This window comes from Rhinolophus ferrumequinum, chromosome 11 (genome assembly GCF_004115265.2).
Source record: "Rhinolophus ferrumequinum isolate MPI-CBG mRhiFer1 chromosome 11, mRhiFer1_v1.p, whole genome shotgun sequence".
Classification (NCBI taxonomy): domain Eukaryota; kingdom Metazoa; phylum Chordata; class Mammalia; order Chiroptera; family Rhinolophidae; genus Rhinolophus; species Rhinolophus ferrumequinum.
This window is the reverse complement of record NC_046294.1, coordinates 13,999,383-14,022,898: the sequence shown is the minus strand read 5'-3', so window position 1 is coordinate 14,022,898 and position 23,516 is coordinate 13,999,383. Positions and strand designations below refer to the sequence as shown.

The following is a 23,516-nucleotide window of genomic DNA, read 5'->3' as shown; positions in this document are numbered from 1 at the left end:
GGGGTGCAGCAGGGTCTGGAGCAAACTGACGGGACCCTCTGCCTCAGCTCTAATTAATTGTAGCCACGCAGGAATGCTGGCCAGTATTGCCGGGTCTTCTGGTTTTTTAAAAAAAGAGATATCTGAAATATCTATTGCATTGTGGGAAATGTCTTGATTTTTTTTAATGTTTTAGTTCAAAATTTAAAAAATACAGTTCAAGTGAAACTGACAGTGAGTGCTTAGAGCTTCACAAGCAGTCTCACACTTAATCATCCATCACAGAAGTCTTGCTCCTCTAAAAAATTCTTTACTGAGAACCAGCAGTGAACAAAAAAGCCAAAACCTTTGCCCTCTTGGAGCTTAAAAATATACAGTAGCTCATACAGTGATCAATACTATGGAGAAAAATGAAGTAGGAAAATGAGACAGGGCATAGGGCAAGTGTCGCTGTTTTAAATACTATGGCCAGGTGACGTCTTACTGGCACAATGGTATTTGAGCAGTGACCTGAAGGAGGTAAGAGCTATTCAGGTATCTAGGGGCAGAGGGGACAGCAGGTACAATAGCCTGAGACAGAGCATGCTTGACATACTCAAGGAACAACAGAGGCAGTATGGCTGGAATGGTCTGAGCAAGGGATCAGTAGAAGGAGATGCAGTTAGCTGGGGTCCCATTGTGTAGAGTCTGAGAAGGAAGAAGTATTATCCCATTTTATAGATGAGAAAATGGGGGCTCAAGGAATTTTGCCTGTGCCACAGAGCTAGGAAATAACAGAGGCATTTTGAACCCTGTCCTAATTCCAAATCTCATGTTCTTAGCTATGCTAGAAAGCAATAACATGGGTTTCATAACATTTCCACTCTTCTAGCAAATTATATGCTACCTAGATTCAAATTATGTCCTACCTGTTCTTTATGCTACTGCCTCAAAACCACAGAGAATTACAATGAAGAATCCTAGAATGTTAGAGCCAAACAGAACGCTGAGGATTATCGAGACCAAAAGTTTGCACATTTTTAACAGTTCTGAATGGTCTTGCTTTTCTAAAATCCTTTGATGTCTTCCCACTGCTCATACTTTTGTTTGCTTTCCTAATTTTTAAAAAAGGTTATACAGGAATGTGACAAAATTGCAAAGGTCCAAAAGGTATACAATTTTACATGCTTTATACTATATTTAACTTAGACTCAGCAACTCTGATCATTTCTATGTGAGGCTGACAGAGGAAGAAACTGAAGCATAAAGAGTTGGTGCCTGTTTGAAGGCCACCCATCAGTGGGGAAAACAGTTATCGTATCCAAACTCCAAGGACCAGACTTTGTCTTTTAGAATTTTTGAGCATAAAAGAAATTGGTTGGGTTCATCCTTTGATGCCACTGGGGTGTTTTTCATCTTTTTCCTTTCTTTTTGTATGCCTGCCAGTCCCACTGAAAGATAAGGATCAGGGTTCAGAAAGTCTAATCATTGTGTCATTTCCCAGGATCGAGAGTCACTATCATTTGGTTCACATTTTTATTAAAATAAGATGAGTGATTCACTCACATTGCAGGCAAAGAGTGTTTTACCAGGAAAACCATACTTTGAAAAACAAAGCTGATGGCTTTAAGGAACAGTATTTACTGCTAAGATCAATTTCCTTTCCCATCCAGTCCCAGAACAGTCAGACACCCTTCTGTCTCTAGCTGCCTCTTTCTCTTACCCACACATATACATATAATTATAGATACGGTACATTATATATGCCCACAAAAGACAGAAAACAGCAGGAAAGACAAAGGTGGATTCATCTGCAGAGATGTATCTGTTTATCTATATCCAACCCTCTTTCTGGTTCCTGCTGTTTTTGTTTCCTAAGTCTATTTTTTCAGTTGATGGGTAGCCATAAATCCATCATCATTGGTGGAAGTTAGTAGATTCTGACGAGAGAGCAGGCTGTGGTCTTTATAAATACGCCTACACACTGGCCAGAGCCTTTCCCTACTCGCACAATCATCAAGAACCAGGGAACTTTAGATTGGTTTTTTTTATTTTTAGTCTGTCTTGGGTCAACTCACCCTCAGTGAGTAACTCCGTTAGCCACTGCTGCTTTTTCTATTTATTTAGAAAAGAAGGAAAATGCATTTTAAGCAAATCAAATGCATAATCTGTTCCATTTCTTATTTATTCTGTGGGTACTTTGGACGGTGGAAAACCTAGAGAAATAATAACTTTTATTGGTTTTTGTTTTCCGTGGCTTGCTTTCTCAGACAAGTCCCCATCAGACAGTTTTGCTGATAGCTTATAAAATTCCATTCGCTTTTCTCTTGCTAATCTGTGTCTATTCCTGTTAAATGGCAGATACAGGCTTATAATGGCTTAAAATGTTTATTTTTTGGTTCTCCCTTCTCTGTTTTCTTATAGAGATTAGCAACAAGTCACTTAAACTGGAAAGGGTTTGTCAGTTTGTTTTGGGGGGAGCAAGGCAGCCAGGAGCCAGCTGGATACAGCTAACCCTGGGGGCCAGCCTAGGAGAAGGGTGATAGAGATGGAATAGCTGGTCTTAAATATTAATAACGAGAATAATAATAGTAACAATAGCAGTAGTTGCAGCTAACATATACTGCATTCTCATTATAGAATTCACTATGCTAGGTGTTTTTCACCCATAGAAGAAATAAAAGCAGGCTGAGTTTCCAGGGCCCTAAGGATCATATGTTAAGAAAGTAAAGGACATTGGGGAGGCTGGTTAGCTCAGTTGGTTAGAGCGTGATGCTTGTAACACCAGGGTTGACGCTTCGATTCCCTCATGGGCCAGTGTGAGCTGCACCCTCCACAACGGGATTGAAACTGATGGGTCCTGGAAAAACACACTTAAAATAAATGAAAGCTTAAAAGGAAGAAAGGAAGAAAGAAAAAGAAAAGGAAATCATAGGGAGCCTGTGAAGTAGAAAGAAACCTGGCCCTGGAATGAGAAAGCTTGATTTGATCCTGGCTCTATCATTTACGTGGTGATTGTGTCCCTTGCTGAGGCTCATATTCCTTGTCTATAAAAATAGAAATAATACCATTATCCTCTCCTTGCTCCACGAGGCTCTTGTGGGGCTCAAAAGGGAGAATGCGTGTGACAACGGGTTGCATGATTACACCGTCTCTCCACCAGTACCAGCGCTTTTCACAGTGAGAGGATGGGGGGTCGGCAGCGCACTGGCTATCAGGGAAAGTGGTGTGCACCTGCCTTCAGGCAGGAAGGCAGTTATTCACTCCTCGGTGAAGAACAAAGGCAAATAAAATAATTATGAGATAAGGAATAAGATTGCTTTAGCCACCCCCTGGCTTGAGCTGGAGAATTTCGATGAATTGTGCCTTCTGTTATGCAGGTGCCATCCCACCTGTGCTCAAATGAAGGAGAGTGATAACACGCGCGGGCAGTTTATTGACTCCTTGCCCTGTGCCATATACTCGCACTTTCAATTTACTGTCTCTCTCTTTTTTGAATCATCTCTTTTAATCCTCTCAAAAACTCTTCATGATTAATATTAGTATTATCACTATGCATGTTCTTATTCGTATTATTATTATCCAGTCTCATTTCTAATTGGCTTGCTCAGTGTCACATGACTAGCTCCCCGAAGAACCAAGATTTGCACCCTGGTTGTCTGATTCAGGAGCCTGCACCCTTACCCATGCTTTACACAACACGCACGTAGGCCTTCGAGCCAGGGTTTCTTTCTTTACTGTCCCCTCTAGCGTCGTCGTAGAATTTTAAAGCAGTGCCTCAGGCCTTCTCTCCCCTCCACCTCATTCCTCACGTCTTTAGCCTGGGTGAGGGCTACTGAGGAGCAAGTTGGGTAAGAAAGACTCTTTATCTGTTATACATTGAAGTTTCTTGTAAGCTTTCCATTAGGGAAAAAAAGGATAGCTGTTTAAAATTTTTTTTCAACCCTCATTATCACAACTCCCTTATTTTGCAGGTGAGAAAATAGAGTCCCAGAAAAGTTGTGCCCAGACAATGTCGTTAGTTCTTTACAGAAATCAGACCAAATTTTTCCTTCTGTGTCATGGCGTGTCTTTGTGGTAGAACAGAATATCCTCCTCCCCACCCCACACACACACCCTGAAACAACTTGAAAGCCCTCATTCTGGCCATAAAAACCCATATAAGGAAATTTAAAATACTGCCTCCCTTTCAATGGTTGAGTGAAGTATTCCAGATATACCACCATTGACGGGGTAGGATTTCCCTCTCACCGTTAGTTACCATGAGGAGGGGTTTAGTTCATTTCACACTATGCCTGTTGAACCATCTCTGTTCAACTAAAAATAAGAGTGGGTCACAGGAGTATGTGACAGCATCTGCCTCCTCCTGGATGACAATTATACCTTGGCCCTGAGGTCTGTTTCAAAGGGCACACCCTATCCTCTTATTTCCAAAGAGAAACGTGAAGTAGCCAACACCCAGTAGAGCTGGACTGGTTGGTCTCTGGATTAGAATGAATAATGGTGCACATGCTCGTCTTAAACTAACTTCCCCGATAGACTGCTGGACCCTTTGGGAGCTTATGGTGCCAAAAGCTTGTCCCATATTTTGATGTCCAGAGCTGCCTCCCAATTTCCTCAATCAATGGTCAGGGGACTGTGCCTGTGCCAGAGTCACTAGCCCTGTTGCTACTGGAGAGAGCCTTTCTTTTCTCCTGGCACTGGTGCCTCCTGACACAGTGTCGTAATGGCTGCCCACCCTGGGCATGTGCAAGCCTGTCCTGTTTCATGTCATCAGAGCTGTCTAAGACAGTGCTCTCCCCCGGAACCAGGCCTTGTCTTGGTCCCCCAACTCTCAACAGCCCTATCGTGATGGCCAGAAAACAGGGTGACACCCCAGGTTCTGACGCAGTATGGGCGTTCTTACCATATTGACCAGGCCTTTGGTTCAGTCCCACAGGAGTGGCTGGGGATGGCCATGATCAGCCTAAAAACCTGATCGGATTTATATGATCCCTGGGGAAGAATTTCAGACCCTGATTAAAAATGCTTCCATTTCTTTAAATCTTTGTATAATATACACAGTTGCTGGGGAGTTGCTTTTGTTCATTCTGAAAATTACCATGAAATTATTGCTATGTCTGACTTAAAACTTTACCTAGAACATGTATACTGGTCAAATAGAAACCATCACTTGATGTTGGGCTTAGTCATACTAAAATACAAAACTAAAGAGTCTGGCTTTCTGCCCCTATTTGCACACACTGCTCATGCTCTGGGGAGTCATGAGTTGTCAAAGGATCGTGTTAATAATGGCTCAAGGTGGGGTGGCCAGTTAACTCAGTTGGTTAGAGCGTGGTGCCGATAAATCCAAGGTTGTCGGTTCGATCCCCACATGGGCCACTGTGAGCTGCGCCCTCCTTAAAAAAATAATAATAATGGCGCAAGGACTTTATCCCACAGGTGTCCCTGGAAGCCACTGCTTCTCATTCCTTTTCTAAAATCATTTCCCTTTCAGTAAACTAATTATCATTTCCCTCTATTTATAACATAAAACAACAGAAGTTTAAATTTAAACAAAGAAGATAAATTTTAAGAACACAGCCTGCTCTTCTTCAGGGGCTTTGCTTGACAGGAACGTGGCCCTAGGATGTTAGGCTTTTCCTGGGATTCATGGTACCAAGTTCTACATTGGAAGTGAATCTGTCAGATGTCTTGCCTCCTTCTTCACTCTGCCCCCACTCTCCATCACTCCCTTCCTTCTCCTTGCAAAGTAGCACTGAAGAGTATTTACTCAGCTGTGGACTGGTACCAAAGCCTCAATGCCCTGGGACTTGGAAGGGGTGGTGTGGTCATGCCCTGAACTATCCATGTCTTTCCGAGCATCTGTTGGCAGAGCAGCCTGGCTGAGGGTGAGTGTCATTTAGAATGAGCCTTCACAACCCCGCATAAAAGAACATAAAAACAATTGCAACTGAAAATTGGAGAGTCCACTCATGGGCTGTGGTGTTCTCTGGCGTTTGTGGTAGTTCCTATTGAGATCATGTAGCCAACCAACCAGAAGTTGTTCAGTCCTCTGGGATTCCCCGTGGCTTGGTAGCATTTTATTATCTCCAGCTCTTGTCCCACCACTAGCACACCCAGCTATCAACATGTAGACACTCACACAAATGAATTCAGACTAAACCCCATTACATCCCCCATACTTTTGAAGCCAAAAACCCTTGATTCAGGCTTTGGAGAAGGTTTTCTCTTGAGTAAAGGACAAAGCTCTGGCCCTAGTTCCTTCCATCTGGCACTCCTCCTTTGACCTCCTTTAGTGACACCACTCTGACCCTGGAAGAGGCACCATTTTCCAGGAAGAGTAGAGGCATCTAAGTCTACAGTCACACACCTCAACAGTGCTTCTGAGCAAATGTTGTGGACACACATGGTGATGTGTGAGGAGTCTGTAGAGATTACTGAGCTGCCCCCCACCCCCATGTGCATGCACACACACACAGAGCTTCCGAGGCAGGAATTTCCACAGCAAGAAGGCAAACCAGATTGTCATGCAGGATGTCAGCTCCTATTCCCCACATAAGAACACAGGATATGTTGAGGCCAAAAAGGAACAACAATGGAGCCATAGATAGGGAAGTCATGCCACTATATTCTCGATGGCGGCTGGTCGAGACACAAAAGCAAACATCCGCCGGTACCCCAACGAGGGGTCTTCCTGCACCCCAGTCTCGCTGGTGGCCGGGCAAGACACAGGAAATAGGATCAACACAATCTGCAATGGAATCTGCTTGCTAACCACACTTGCTAACCGCAATCCGCAGTCCTCTTCTCTGCCCACCAACCAATCCCCTAGCGTAGCCACGGCAGTTATATTAGTGGCTAATGGCTAACAGGTAACAGCTGATGGCCACCCAGTGCCAGCGGATGGCCATCTGATTACAGCTGATGGCCATCTAATAACCGAGCCAGCACCTTTCCACGTGAGGCTGAGAGCCTAGAAACTGCTCTCTGAGACTCTGTCCCCACACTTCACCCCTCCAGGGTCTCGCCTCACAATCTACACGACAAGCGTTTTCCGCCAGGGACCCTGTTTCAGGAACCCAGCTGTCGTGCGGGAGACCCTGCTCGCTCCGCCATTTGTCATGCGAGGTGGCCTGCCGGTCCTCTAGTCCCGCTCCCCACATAAGAACGCAGTATATGGCTAGGCCAAAAAGGAACACTCACGGAGCCGTAGGTTAGGGAGTCATACCACTGTTGTCTCACTGGCGGCACTATAATCTCACTGGAGGCTGTAGCCGCACAACCTGCAACCTGCTGTCTGCTTCTCTGCCTGCCAACCGACCAACTCACTCGACTCTCAACTCTCCAACCAGCGCAGCCGCGGCAGTTATATCGGGCTAATTGGCTCACTGGTTACAGCTGTCGGTCAATTAGCCACAGCCGATGGCCATCTACTGCCAGCACCTTCCCACATAAGGGCGAGAGCCTGGAAACTGCTCTCTGGGGCTCTGTCCCCACACCAGCTCATGAGAAAAAGCCCCAGTCCAGTTCAAGCAATTTCCCAGAGGGTGTCCCTCGATGTCCACCTACCCTCTGGGCACAGCCAGGGTTTCTCAGGGTACCAGCAGTCTTTCTGGGCACAGCCAGGGTTTCTCAAGGTACCGCCAGTCTTTCTGGGCACAGCCAGACTTCCTGGGCACAGCCAGGGTTCTCAGGGCACTGTGCTGGAACAATAGTGGCTCACAGCCAACGTGCTTACATACTCTCGACAGTGGCCGGTGGCGACACAGGAAGCCTACATCCGCCTGCACCCCAACAACGGGTCTTCCTGCACCACAGTCTCGCTGGCGGCTGGGCGAGACACAGGAAGCAAACATCCGCCTGTACCACAACATGGTGGTACGTTCCCAAGCAAACTGTCAAGCGGTCCATCAAATCAAGGATGGAAGGCAATTCCCCATAGTCCACAATCATTCCACAGATGTAGAGAAGACAACAGAAAATCATTATGCTTCTTTTCTAAAAAAGAAGTGAGGACAAATTAACCCTTAAATATATGGGGCATCAGTAATTACTGATTAGATTAATTTTGTTAGCCAAAATAACCTGACCTATCACTCTCTAGGATTAGAGTTAAGATAACCAATAAAAGAATAATTTAGGCAGAGGCTGCTTATCTTAAAAACCACAGTATTCGTGCTAAAGTTGTAAACATGGTAAACTGAATTACTAGGAAGTAAACCCTAGGTTCCTCTGATTTTCAAGGTAAAATTGGTGATACATTCCTATAACAATAAATACTCAAGCTGATTGAAATGAACACTTGATGAGAAGGTGCTAGGAGTCAACAAGCACATTAAATTAATAAACCGGCCATGATTTATTATGTTTCCTGAGCATATGGTACCTACCCAAACAGGACATTTTCCATTTTCAGCTCCTTAGAGCCCCTCACACCCCCTAACTGGCAGACATGCCTCCTGTGCCTGCAGAGTCGCCATCTCTCTGTGTTCATACAGTGGCCAGAGCTTCGTCCCTCCGAATTTTCATCTGAGTCACTGCAATTCATGTTTTCATCCGTTCATTCCTTCAACTGCTGTTTACTACTATGTGCGAGGCGTGTGCTACGGGCTTTAGTTAAGTCCAAAGATTCCTCAATTTCCGGACTTCAAATTTTAATCAGTTAGTAATTACAAAATAATACTACCATTTAGGGAGCACTTGGCTAATTTTTCAGAAAAGTGCCTTATATATAAATAACCTCATGAGAATTTTACAACAATCCCATTAAGTAGATACTGTGTTTATTCACATTTTTCACGAGCAAACCAAGGTTCAGAGACGTTGTATAATTTGTCCAAGTCGTCCTCATGGTAAGTAGTGGAGCCAGGTCCTCTGATTGCAAAGTCTGGGCTCTGCACTGACACAGCTGCTCTGCCCTGTTTAATGTGGCAGCCTGGAGGGTGTCTGTGTTTCACTTAGATATAAAGTCTGTCAGTCACCTGGCGTGAACAATCCTCTCATCAGAAGTGAAGGCCTCCACCACGGACAGGCTGGATCCCACCTGCTAGAATGGAACCTGCAGAACCTGTGGAGCCAGGCAGGCTTAGGTCTGAATCTCAGCCCTCCTTCCTCTCACTGGCTGTTTCCTTGAGAAAGTAATTAACCTTAGTTAAAAAAACCCTAGGTTCTTTATTTCTAAAATAAGAATAGTAAATACTAACAGAGCACTTATGATGGGCCATTGTTGTAAGTCCTTTAACTCACAACAACTGTGGGATGTTGATACTATCAGGGTGGGGACAGAGTCCCAAAGAGCAGTTTCTAGGCTCTCGCCCTCACGTGGAAAGGTGCTGGCTCGGGTAGTAAATGCCTGTCAGCTGTGATTGGATGGCCATTAGCTGTGGCTAGTTGGCCGTCAGCTGTAACCAGTGAGCCATTGGCCACTAATACAACTGCCATGACTACACTAGCAGCGGATGGTGGCTGGAAAGTACGGATTGCAGAGAGGCACGGATTGCGGATTGCAGTTAGCAAGTGAGGTGGGTTGGCACAGAAGCAGAGGGCAGGTTGCGGATCGTGTGGATCCTGTTTCCTGTATCTCCAACCCAGCCACCAGCAAGAATATAGTGGTATAACTCCCCAATCTGTGGCTCAGTGGGTGTTCCTTTTGGCCTCACCATGTCCTGCGTTCTTATGAGGGGAGCAGGAGCTGAGACTCTGCATGAGACCCTGCATGACACCCCGTGTGACAGTCATTATCCCCATTTTACAGATGGGGAAACTGATGCATCCAGCTTAAAGGTCAAATAATTTGAAATCAGCGGCAAAGCTCAGATTTGGACCCAAACAGTCAAACTCTAAAGTCCATGCTATTAGCCACAATGCCATGCCGTGCTTGCTCTGGAGATGATAGGAACAGGGGCGTAAAACCCTCTGGTCCAGAGCCAGGCACAGAGTCGATGGGACGATTACAAGGTTTAGAGTAAGACAGTTTAACAGCTTTGACCACCCACAAAAATAGAAGCACCAATTTGTGGTGAGTGTTCTGATTTTGATCTTATACCAAAGACTTCTTATACCTTTGCCTTTGAACTTTCAGGACTTGCTGGCTGAAGCTTTCCTAATTGTGGGGATTCCTTTAGAGAAGGCATCTGTTGGTACACAGCACTTACCTTCCCTGCACCTGCCAGGGTGCAGAGTGGCTGGCAGGTGGGCAGGGATGAGAAATGGTGGAGTGGCCACCAGCACAGGTGTTCTCACCCCCCACCCTCCCATTGCCCCCGGCCCAGCACAGGCTGTGGTGCTGGAGCTGCAGCCTTTCCTGTTGACAGTAATTAGAACCTTTTAGACGAAATTTCTTACATAAAAAAAAAAAAAAAAATCCCAATTCACTTGAGTTGTCTCCTTGATCCAGTTCACCTGGAGCTATTTAGTTTCTGCTGTTTGTTTGGAGGGGAAGGCAGGCTCTTAAGCCTTCACACATTGTGGTTGATAAGATCAAGGTGCTAAAAATGTTAGCTGTAAACTTTGGAACCAGAGCCTGAGTCTGAATTCAGTTCTACCTCTTAAGCATGCACCACCTGAGTGTGCGTCTGTGAAATGGGGGTAACAACAGTGGAGATGAGATGAGCTAACACATGTAAAACCCTTGGAAGGACAGAGCCTGGCCCACAGTAAGTGCTCAAGAAATGTTAGCTGGGAGTTTATTATTAAGCCCATCCAGCCCACAGTTCTCCTTTCCTTCCCAGCCTGGAATCTTGCTCTGGAACGTCAAGCTCTGGACCCTCTCTCCTCCCTCTCCAGATCATTTCATCTCTCTAAGCCTCTACATTCTTACCTGTGAAATGATCTGGGAATAATGGAACCTCCTTCAGAAGGTTGTTGTGAAGGTACACTGAGCTAGTTCAAGGCCTAAGCAGAGAGCTCCGTGATTTCAGTCTCATCACTGTTAGTCCTGAAGCACAAAGGGCTGCCTGAAGGGACTTTGAAATCTTGGAGAGTTGTTCTAAGAATCCAGGGGCCCAAAGTAGACAGGAGCCATTTAGGATTAACTACTGCCTGAGCGTAAGTCCTGGGAACTGGGGAGATCCCTGGCTTCTTCATGGCTAGGATTTCGGGGGGGGGGGGGGGGGAATTCCCACCTGTTCTAGGGTATTTTTTTCGCTTTTCTGTTCCCAAATCCCGAGAAAAGTTGGTCGGGAAAATTGGCTCCTTGAACCCAGGTGGTTGCTAGTATCGGCCATCACTTTGTGGAAACGATTCATCTTGGAGAACAGAAAATAGTTTATATCTCAGGATTCGGGAATGGGAAAGCGAAAAAAATTCCTGAGAATGGGTGGGAATTCCTGCCCGGAAACCCTGTTCATGGCTGTACCGCTGTGCCTGGAACCGAGGTAATACTGCAGAAGAGTATTCAAGAAGGTTTGGCTCAGGCAACCTGACAGAATTTTCAAGGCAGAACACTCCTAAGTGTTCATCCATTTAAACTCAGCGAGAAACACTTTCCTCTTCCTCTCCTCTCCTGTCTTTGCCCCCAGGATTTAAAAACAAAACCAAAATAATTCTCATTGTTTGGTGTTACTATGTTCTGGACATTCTGCTAAGTACTTTACAGACATCATCTCTTTTAATCATGAATTCAACCCTGAAAGGTAGGTATCATTTTTATTTTATAGACAAGAAACTGAGATTTAGAGATGGAGCAATTTTCCCAAGGTTGCATACGCGTACCTGATAAATCATAGAGCCAAGATTTGAACTCTAGCCTGTGGGACAGAAAGGGGACAGTGTTCTGATTTGGGAACAAGTCTTACCACTCACCATTCTCCCAAATAACCTGCTGTATAAGCAAAGGAGTGTCTCCAAGTCACAGGTGCCTCTCCCTTGAAATCACGTGGCTAATAGAAGTAGAACCACTGCCTTCCACAATTAAGGTGGTAAAACTTGTTTATTTGCCTGACTTTCATTCATCTCTTTATAAGACTATATATCTCCCTTATTTTACATTTGGGAAAGTCAAGTTCCAGAAGTTGTGGCTAGGATGTATTGTTTTTCTCATGTATTTAGTATTCCCGAGAGTCTGTTGCTACATTAGAGAGGTACAAAATGATTTTTGTAAGTCATTCTTCTGTCTTTGGGAAGCAAATATTGAAGTATACGAGTTAGAATATCGTCAGGAACCTAAAGGGAGCTGAGGGACTAGAAACCAGGAGGCCGAGATTGATGCCCGTCACTGTCGTGTTGATTACATATGGGATTACACAACTCTCTCTCTCTCTCCCTAGGCTTCTCATTTTCCTTCACTCTGTTTACCTTCCCAAAGATATTTTGTAGGTAATTATGGGGATATATGTGAATCCCTGTGAAACACTTTGATCCCCCACCCCCAAGAATGATATCAGGTATATCCACCCAAGTTTAGCCTAGAGAAGTACTGATGATTTAAAGATAGAACTTTCCTTTCTTTACTTCCTGCCAAAAATCACTCCTCTCTCTATCTAGGGAGTTCTGGAGTGAGATTAAAGTGGGAGGCACATTAGATTCAGTGGCTTTTCTCCCTTCCCTTTGCCTTTTCCTGTCCCTCACCCCAAATCTGTGAGACCACGAGTGGCTATTACTCCTTCCCTTGAAGAATAAAACCTCCTACCAGGCTGTGCCCGAGGTCAGGCAAGTGAGGAGAGGAAAGTACACACCCTACTGTGGCCAAGACGAAGGCCACAAAAGCCAGTTTGATCCTTTGACCTATATTGACGCCGATTCTGTTCCTTGGTGTCCCTGACTTTGGCAGTGTGGTTAGTTTAACTCTCTGCCCCCACCTTGAATTGAGTTTTGATGAAAAAGTAGTAGGAACCCAGGCCTGTCCCTGGGGATTTGGGGTTTTTGTCTTGGAAAAGCATCAACCGAACTAGCAGGAGCAGGAGATCTGGATTCCTGTGGCTTGGGCTAACTTAGGTCCGGAGAAGCCAAGGGCCTGTGATCATCATCTTCATTCCCCACATGCGGCCGTGCCCTTTGGATTCCCTTCTCTCACTCATTCTCCCAGCGAGGATGGCTTCCAGGCCCATTGCCTTGCTTTACCATTAGCATGTCCTTCCATATTTGAAATGCTTTAGTGTATGGAGTACTTGTGGATTGCTGCTGCCTGGCTGATCTCAAACCTCTTGGATTAGTACATGCAGGACCAAGACAACTTTCAAGCATCAGTGTATTTCCTGCTCTCCCTTAGGATCCTATAAACCTCCCTGAGATTTACCTCTCTGGGTTTTCTGCCGGGCCACAGAGCCTCATCCTGGCTCATCTCTCCCAAAGCACTGCTCTATCTATTGGGAATCATTTGGTTGCCTTGATTGTATACCTTGGACCTCTAACTTGGCTTCCTATATAGAATGACCAGCTTTGTGTGCAGGCATCAGAAAGAAGCCAGCCTGCACAGTGCTGGATGATAGAGTAATAAGGTCTGTGGGTTGCTGTGCTGTATTCTTCTCCATACATTGCAAGACTAAGTTTGCCTCAGTACTGCTTCCAGATAGTCTGTGGATGGTCTCTGGTCATCTTGTGGTGAATGTTACCAGGCCAGAGAATTTCAGCAGATTTAACTAACTTTGAAATGATTCACTCTTGCAGATTTTTTATACACAAGGAAAACCAAACTAAGAAGGCTGATAAAAGTACCCCTCTTGTTCCCTCTTCTCACCCGGACATTTATCAAACCAGGGAAGCTCCTTTGGCCAAAATGTTGCAGCTGGGTGCCTCCCACCCAGGAAAAGCGGTATATAAATACTGATCTTAAAAATCTAACCTCTTTTAAGAGGTTAGTGGCTAGCACACTCTTAACTCTTACCTTTAAAAGAGCAACTCTACCGAGACAAGGTCTGAAACCCATGAAATGGCCAAAAAGAGAGCAGAGACTTCACATGCAGAGGCCTAATGTGTTTCTCTCCATTTCCACTTCAGATTTGCTGACCATGAAGGAATATCACTGTTTGCTGCAATTACTGTGCCCGGATTTCCCCCTGGAGCTTACTCAGAAAGCAGCCAGGTAAGTCTCATGGGCTCTTGAACCCAACTCAGTCATCCGTGGAACAGGGCTTCTTAGAGAACCCTGAAATGTATACAAACAAACAAACCATTAGGGAAGAATAAAACCATTAGGGAAGAAACAGTGTTTTGGAGAGGGGTCTATTGGGGATTTGCCCAAAACCATAGTACTTGCTTTCTGCATTTTCAAAGGGAAGCTAAATGATCCTTTGTGGTTTCTGTGGGGAGCCTTAGGGTCTGGAGATAGAGTTGGGGGGTGGTGAGATGAAGAGGCACATGTGAGCACAAAAACCCCTAGAGGATATGCTGAGAAAAGAAGAGGCAGGAGTTGGCAGCAACTTGTGATAAAGGGGGTTGAGGTTATAAACGAGAAAGGCATAAAGGTGATAATGCCCAACTGAGGACTGAGGGTAGAAAAAATTGTATTATTTATGCTAAAAGAAGGTTTTCAAGATTACTCCAGAACCAGGAAGATTGAGCAGAAATAGTTATAGTTAGAGCCCCCTAATTTCTGTGTTTGGTTTCATTGTCATTCACATTTTTTAACCAATGAGGTTATTGGACTATGTACGCTTCTGTTAACTTTTACTTACTTAACACAAAACCTGAGCTAAGCTGGCAATTGGAAGTATAGCAAAAAATCTTGTTTTCTGAAAAATGCCATAACAGAGGATTTTTAGGAAAATACTCTTTTCGGGCATCCGTTGTTTTATTGTACTTTGCTTTATTGCTCTTCACAGATAATTTTTCTTTTAATTGAAGTTTATTGGGGTGACAATTGTTAGTGAAGTTACATAGGTTTCAGGTGTACAATTCTGTAATACATCATCTATAAATCCCATTGTGTGTTCACCACCCAGAGTCAGTTCTCCTTCCATCACCATATATTGGATCCCCTTTACCCTCATCGACCACCAGCTTTCCCCCTTACCCTCTGGTAACCACTAAACTATTGTCTGTGTCTATGAGTTCTTGTTTCTTCATTTGTTTGTCTTGTTCTTTTGTTCTTTTCAGTTTTATATACCACATATCAGTGAAATCATATGGTTCTCGACTTTTTCTATCTGACTTATTTCATTCAGCATAATAATCTCAAGATCCATTCATGTTGTTGCAAATGGTACTATTTCATCTCATCTTATGGCAGAATAGCATTCCATTGTGTATATATACCACAACTTCTTTATCCAATCATCTATTGAAGGACACTTTGGTTGTTTCCATGTCTTGACCGTCATAAATAAAGCTGCAATGAACATCAGATAATTATTTTTTACAAACTGAAGGTTTGTGGCAACCCTGTATTGAGCAAGTCTATTGATGTCATTTTTCCAACAGCATTTGCTCACTTTGTGTCTCTGTGTCACATTTTGGTAATTCTCGCAGTATTTCTAACTTTTTCATTATTAGTTTATTTGTTATGGTGATCTGTAATCAGTGATCTTGGATATTACCATTGTAATTGTTTAGGGGCACTACAAACCACCCATATGAGAGAGCTTAATCAGTGAAATGTTGTGTGTGTTCTGACTACTCCACCTATCGGCCATTCTCCCATCCCTCTCGCTCTCCTGGGGCCTCCCTATTCCCTGAAACACAACAATATTGCAATTAGGCCAATTAATAACCCTACAATGGCATCAAAGTGTTGAATTGAAAAGAGTTGCATGCCACTGTAAATCAAAAGCTGTTTAAGCTTAGTGAGGAATAGGGTTGGTCGAGAAAAGTTGGTCGAGAAATCGGGAAAATCAGCTCCTTGAACCCAGGAATACCCACAATGGAAAATAAATGTACTACTCACAATATATCTGTTAGACATTTTTCCTATTTATCGCTAGGGGTTCTGGGTGGGAATTCCTGCCTGTTCTTGGGATTTTTTTTCGCTTTTCCATTCCCCAATTCCAAGAAAAGTTCTTCAGGCAATAGGGAAAATCGGCTCCTTGAACCCAGGTCGTTGGTAGTATCGGCCGTCACTTTGTGGAAACGACTCATCATGGAGAACAGAAAACAGTTTATATCTCGGGATTTGGGAATGGGAAATCGAAAAATATTCCTGAGAACAGGCGGGAATTCCCGCCTGGAAACCCTAGTGAGGAAGACATGTTGAAAGTTGAGATAGGCCGAAAGCTAGGCGTCTTGAATCAAAAAACCAAGTTGTGAATGCAAAGGAAAAGTTCTTGAAGGAAATTAAAACTGCTACTCTAGTGAACACACGAATGACAAAGTTTGAAAACAGCCTTATTGCCTATATGGAGAAAGTTTTAGTGATCTGGATAGAAGACCAAGCAGCCACAACATTCCCTTAAACCAAAGTGTAATCCAGAGCAAGGCCCTAACTTTCTTCAATTCTATGAAGGCTGAGAGATGTGAGGAGCCTGCAGGAGGAGAGTTTGAAGCTAGCAGAGGCTGGTTGAGGTTTAAGGAAAGAATTCATTTCCATAACATAAAAGTACAAGGTGAAGCAGGCATTGGTGAGGTAGAAGCTGCAGCAAGTTGTCCAGAAGCTCTAGCTAAGATAGTAATGAAGGTGGCTACACTAAACAACAGATGAAACAGCCTAATATGGGAAGAAAATGCCATCTAGGACTTTCATAGCTAGAGAGGAGAAGTCAATGCCTGGCTTCAAAGCTTCAAAGGACAGGCTGACTCTCCTATTAGGAGCTAATGCAGCTGGTGACTTTCATTTGAAGCCAATGCTCATTTACCACTCCAAAAATCCTAGGTCCCTTAAGAATTACACTAAATCTACTTATCCTGTGCTCTATAAATGGAACAACAAAATCTGGGTAACAGCACATCTGTTGACAACATGGTTTACTGATTATTTTAAGCCTACTGTTGTGTCCTGCTGCTCAGAAACAAAGATTTCTTTCAAAAAATTACTGCTCATTGACAATGCGTCTGGTCACCCAAGAGCTCTGATGGAGAGGTACAATGAGATTAATGTTGTTTTCATGTCAGCTAACACAACATCTATCTTGAAGCCCATGGATCGAGGAGTAATTTCAACTCTCAAATCTTATTTTTTAAGAAATACATTTTGTAAGGCTACAGCTGCCATAGATGGTGATTATTCTGATAGATCTGGGCAAAGTAAATTGAAAACCTCTGGGAAAAGATTCACCATTCTGGATGCCATTAAGAACATTCGTGTTTCATGGGAAGTGGTAAAAATATTAACATTAACAAGTGTGGAAGTTGATTCCAACCCTCATGGATGACTTTGAGGGATTCAAGACTTCAGTGGAGGAAATAACTGCAGATGTGGTAGAAATAGCAAGAAAACTAGAATTAGAAATGGAGCCTGAAGATGTGACTGAATTGTCGCAATCTCATGATAAATCTTTAGTGGATGAGGAGTTGTTTCTTATGAATGAGCAAGGAAGTGGTTTCTTGAGATGGAATCTACTCCTGGTGAAGGTGCTGTGAAGATTGTTGAAATGACCACAAAAGATTTAGAATATTACGTAAAGTTTGTTGATAAAGCAGCAGCAGGATTTGAGAGGATTGACTTCAGTTTTGAAAGAAGTTCTACTGTAGATAAAATGCTGTCAGACAGTACTGCATGCTACAGAGAAATCATTCATGAAAGGAAGAGTCAATCAGTGTTGTCTTATTTTTAAAAATGCCACAGCCACCCCAATCTTCAGCAACCACCACCCTGATCAGTCAGCAGCCATTAACCTCAAGGCAAGACCCTCTACCAGCAAAAAGCTTATGACTCGCGGAAGGCTTAGAGGGTAGTTAGCATTTTTTAGCAACAAAGTATTTTAAATCAAGGTATGCACATTGTTTTTTAAACATAATGCTATTGTACACTTAATAGACTACAGTATAATGTACACACAACTTTCATGTGCATTGGAAAACCAAAAAATTTGTGTGACTTGCTTTATCACAATATTTGTTTCATTGCGGTGGTCTGGAAGTGAACCCACAATATCTCTGAGGTATGTCAGTATTACACCATACATGATGGATATGTGTCATTATACATTTGTCCACACTCATAGAATGTACAACACCAAGAGTGAACTGTAATTTAAACTGAACTCTGGGCAATGATGTATAGTGTAGATTCATCGATTGTAACCAAGGTACCACTGTGGCAATGATGTTGATAATGGGAGAGACGGTGCCTGTGTGGGGTTAGAGGGGTTATGGGAAATCTCTGTACCTTCCCCTCAATTTCACTGTGAACCTAAAACTGCTCAAAAAAAGTAAAGTCTTAATAATAATTTGTTGAAATGTCCAACTTCCCTAAATCATAATGAATGCATTTACCGCTATTGTTTCATTTAAATTCGTTCACCTTAATTATCTCACTTAATCCTTATAAAAAGTTACTTCCCATTTTGCTAAAGAGGAAAACTGATATATCTCAATTTAAAAAGCAAAAAAAAGAGGAAACTGAGGCTCAAAGAGGTTAAGTATGTTGCCTGCACTTCCTGACAGCTTGTAAGTATTAATATTAGGTTGGTGCAAAAGTAATTGCGGTTTAAGAGGTTAAAAAAAAAAATTGCAAAAACCGCAATTACTTTTGCACCAATGGAATAGCAGAGGCGTGACTTAAACCCAGATTGCCCTGAATCCAGAGACTTGGCTCTCAGCCTCCTCACACCCCTGCCTCCCTATGTCATGACATCATTTCCGCTTGGTGGTTTGACCCACTGAAGCCAAAGCTGCACCAAGAATCGCCTCACTCCTGAACCGAGCCCACCAGCCCCTGCACTGGCTCGTAGGAGAGTGGAAAGCCACTCGGCCAGCCAGCAGGACCGCAGCGTCACACTGGGGCGGCTGTTTGCAGTTCACCGCTCAGGAACTAATTTTGCTGGCCATATGCAAAACCTGTTTAATGATCACACACCCAAAATTTTCTAGGTTTTTCTTTCCCCCTCATCGTTCAGTGGATACTTACCCTTTCCAGTGGCCACTGGCCACTGGTGACAGCTGCAGTTCAGGTTTTACAATTTTAACTTACCTGCTCTCCAAAGGAGATTTGGATTTTTTTGTCCCCTCAGCTGAACAAAGGGTGTGAGAGATTATCTCTTGTAATTTAAAAGCAGCCAAGTGGAGTTAGCTTCAAGTTTCCAGTGATAGTTCCCCTTCGGGGTCAGGTCATTTTAAGGAAATTCATCCCCAACATTTTGGGGGGGAATCTCAGCATTCTTAAAGACTGGACTTAATAATAAAAATCAGCTACAATTTCTACATAGCTGAAAAATAAAAACCAGCTACTGTCTCTAACTAAAGAATCCCCAAAGAAAAGGAACCATGAGTATGCGTGCTGCGTGAGGGCAGGCGGGATCTATACCAGTGTCATTTGCTGCTGGGTCACGGTTGCTTAGCGCAGTATTTGGGTACATGCCAGACACTCCATGTCTCCCAAGGGCATGACTATTCCTGGTCTGCCAGTTTACATGGTTCTAAGGAACTCTGAGGACGAAGGTCAGAAACTGTATCCTATATATACTCTTGTTCATTCATTTATATTATTCATCAACTATTTTTTTTCTAGATTTCCAGGCTTTATTATTTTTTTTCACTATACATAGTTATTGCCATATTATTTTTTTATTTCAGGTGTACAAAATAACGTAATAATTAGACATTTACACCCCTCACAAAGTGATAACCCCCCAATCTACCAGCCATCTAACATCATATATAACTGTTAAAATACCATTCATTATAGCCCTATGCTATACTTTACATCCTAATTGTAAATTACATGTCAATTATAATTGACATCCAATATTATTCTACTCCAGCCTCAGGTGTACAGCGCAGTGGTCAGGCATCGACACAGCCTATGAAGTGATCCCCCTAATAAGTCCAGGGCCCATCTGGCACCTTACGTGATCTTCACAACATGACTATATTCCCCATGCTGTATTTCGTATCCCTGTGACTGTTTTGTGACTACCAATTTGTACTTTCTAATCCCTTCACTTTCTCCCCCATCCAAATATTTCTTTTTTAACAGCTTTTGGGGATACCATATAATTCACCCATTTAAAGTGTAAAATTCAGTGGCTTTTAGTATATTCACAGAGTATATTCACATCAATCACCACAATTAATTTTAGAACATTAATCAGCCCAAAAAGAAATCCCACACTCTTTAGCCATGATTCCCTAATCCCCTCACTCTCCCCAGCCCCAGGCAACCACTGATTTACTTTCTGTCTCCATAAATTTGCCGATTCTAGACATTTAAAATAAATGAAATCATATAATATGTTGTCCTTTGTGACTGGTTTCTTTTCACTTAGCATGTTTTCAAGTTTCTCCCGTGTTGTAGCATATGTCAGTACTTCCTTTCATCAAATATTTCTTGAGTACCAGTTTTGTGCCAGGAGCTGTTGTTCACACTGGGAATACAGTGATGAGCAAGTTATAGTTCCTGCCTCTCAAGGAACTTGACATTTGTTTTAAAAGAGGATCGCTTGGGTACTGGTCCCTGCCTGCCACCACTTTGTGACATGTCACCTTGGTTTCTGTCACTCCAGGACAACCACTGTCCTCCTTTCCCATTCCTGAAAGGTAGGTGGTGAGTTTAGGAGGTGAGCCTTCTGTATCAGTTTCAGCCCCCGGCAGCCACAGCTTTGCGTCTGCGCCATCCACCTCCAGGCCCTGTGTAAGCGCTGCAGGATTAGAGCAGAAGTAGTAGAATCGTCTGAAACCCACCGATTCTTACAATGATTGATACCAAGAGGCTTCCGGCTGACATTCCCCTAGCTGTGGCCAGAAGCTTACCTCCTCCCTCACCAAGAGGCCTACTGCTTGAAGGAAACTTCAGACCTTTCAGTTTGAGGAGGAAGAAGCGTTGGAGCCAGTGCATGTCAATAGCAGTGTGAGGGAATTAGGGGAACACAAGTATAAACAACAGGGCCTCATGCTCAGGATACTGGCTGCAAAATGAGAGATGAATTCAGAATTAGGGCAAGTTTGTTTTCTCCCTGTGTATGAGCATTAGGCATCTGTGTCAACCCCATTTCCCCAATGATATTCTTTCTGCAACTCCAGCTGGTGTGTGTGTGTAGAAAAATTGTATATCATCCCAGAAAGTGCATTGATTGTGTAAGCTATTCTCATTCTGTCCAGGATCCCTACTTCCCCACATACAAGTGCAGTGTTCTGACCAGAATGGCAATGTGGGTGGTTAGGTCTTCAGGGCAGCTACTGATGCCAGAAGAGGCACTGCCCTCTCCCGTCTCGCTGCCTGGCTCACTTTCCTCTGTGCCCTGAGGTATGGGGACAGGCCACAGAAGGAGGCTCCAGTCTGTGATGATGTGTGCGTAAAAGAATGTCATCCACAGGCAGCTGTACTCCAGAGCCTGTTCACGGGCATGGCGTCTCCACAAGCGCCTGACTTCTGTGCTACAAGCACCGTGGCCAGGCCCTGGAGTGGCAGGTGTGAGCTGGAAACACAGGAAAGGAAAGAAACAGACTCCATGGCAGTGCCCAGCCAGAGATCCTCTCCACCTCGCATAGTCCTGCAGCAGTGAGAGTTGTTCAGTAATTTTATCCCCAAATGATCACCGTAACATCTCTGTCTCTATCTCTCCTGGACTGGGAGGCTTTCCTGAGGGTCCAGACCATGTAATTAGAGACTTCTTTTTTTTGTTGTGGTTCTCTTTGTTTTATTGAGTTATCATTGACATACAAAATTATATTAGTTTCAGGTGTACAATGTCATGATTTGATATTTGTGTATATTACAAAATTTTCACAGTAAGTCTAGTTAACACCTGTCACCATAAACAGTTACAACTGAGAACTTTTAAGATCTACTCTCTAAGCAATTGTCACATATCCAATACAGTATTATTAACTATAGTCACCATGCTGTACATTACGTCATTTGTTTATTTTATAACTGGAAGTTTGTACCTTTGAGCCCCTTCACCCATTTCACCCACTACCCAACTCCCACCTCTGGCAACCACTAACCTGTTGTCTGTATAAGCTTTTTTTTTTTTTTTTTTTTACATTCCAAATATAAGTGAGACCATACAGTATTTGTCTTTCTCTGACTTATTTCACTTAGCATAATGCTCTCAGGGTCCATCCATGTTGTCACAAATAGCAAGATTTCATTTTTTTTAATGAATGAATAATATTCCATTGTGTGTAATATATATATATATATATATGTAACATTTTCTTTATATATTCATTCATCCATGGACACTTAGGTTGTTTCCATATCTTGGCTTTTGTAAATAATGCTGCAGTGAACAGGGAGGTGCAGATATCTTTTCGAGTTACTATTTACATTTTCTTCAGATTAATACCCAGAAGTGGAATTGCTGGAGCATATGGTAGTTCCAGTTTTAATTTTTCGTGGAACCTCCGTATTTTCCATAGTGGCTGCAAGAGCCAGACTTCTTGAGTTCAAATCCTGGTTCATAATTTACCAGCTTGTGTCCTTGAGAAAGTGATTTAATTTCTCTGAGCCTCAATTTCCTCATTTGTAAAATGGGAATAATAAGAGTTGTAATGATTGAAGAAGCATGTAATGTGCTTAAAATAATGCCTGGCACAGAGTAAACTTTCAACATTGCAAGTAGCAGTATTAACCTTGACCTGTAAGAGCACAGGTGTCATAGGGTTAGAAAGACCAGTGTGTACATGCCACCTGTGCCCTATTAACTGACGGCCTTGAGGCTCTGAGCTTCTCTAAGCCCTGTTCCTGTATCTGTAAAATAGGCACAATAATAATATCTAAGTCATACGGTGGTTGTAAGAGTTCAACCAAAAATATTTGTAAATTTCTTAGCATGTTATAGACATTCAATAAGTTTCTTGCTATTAACATAATGTTGGCATTATTATTGTGGGGACAGAGTCCCAGAGAGTAGTTTCCAGGCTCTCAGCCTCACGTGGAAAGGTGCTGGCTCGGTTATTAGATGGCCATCAGCTGTAATCAGATGACCATCTGCTGTGGCTGGGTGGCCGTCAGCTGTTACCTGTTAGCCATTAGCCACTAATATAACTGCCATGGCTAGGCTAGGGGGTTGGTTGGTGGGCAGAGAAGCAGACGGCAGATTGCGGCTAGCAAGTGCGGTTGGCAAGCGGATTGTGGATTGTGGATCATGTTGATCCTACTTCCTGTGTCTCGCCTGGCCACCAGAGAGACTGGGGTACAGGAAGACCCCTCGTTGGGGTACTGGTGGATGTTTGCTTTTGTGTCTCGACCAGCTGCCATCGAGAATATAATGGTATGACTCCCCTCTCTGTGGCTCCGTGGGTGTTCCTTTTTGGGCTCACCATATCCTGCGTTCTTGAGCGAGGAGCAGGAGTTGAGTGCCTGCATGACAATTATTATTACAAGATTTTTAAAAAATAAATGAGAAGTTCCCGGATTCCCAAGGCAGTACTTTCTGGCCTTTTTTTCACTTCACAACACTCAGGAAATACAACAAAAAGTAGGGTAAAGACAAGACTGGCTGTGATTAGCCTGCAGGTTCTGGCGTCCTCCCAGCCGGGCTAAGGGGACCATCACACCTATAACCCATTCAAGGCCCAAG

General features: G+C 43.4%; 1 protein-coding gene across 5 annotated transcripts in view; it reads left to right on the top strand.

Annotated features, from left to right (window-relative positions):
* Positions 1–23,516, top strand: part of CSTPP1 (centriolar satellite-associated tubulin polyglutamylase complex regulator 1) — a 159,134-nt gene that overhangs the window by 118,870 nt on the left and 16,748 nt on the right. For all 5 annotated transcript variants that reach the window (XM_033119515.1, XM_033119514.1, XM_033119516.1 and 2 more), the window contains one exon: positions 13,897–13,981. In XM_033119515.1, coding sequence (XP_032975406.1) covers positions 13,897–13,981 — 85 coding nt within the window. The remainder of the gene's footprint in view (positions 1–13,896; positions 13,982–23,516) is intronic.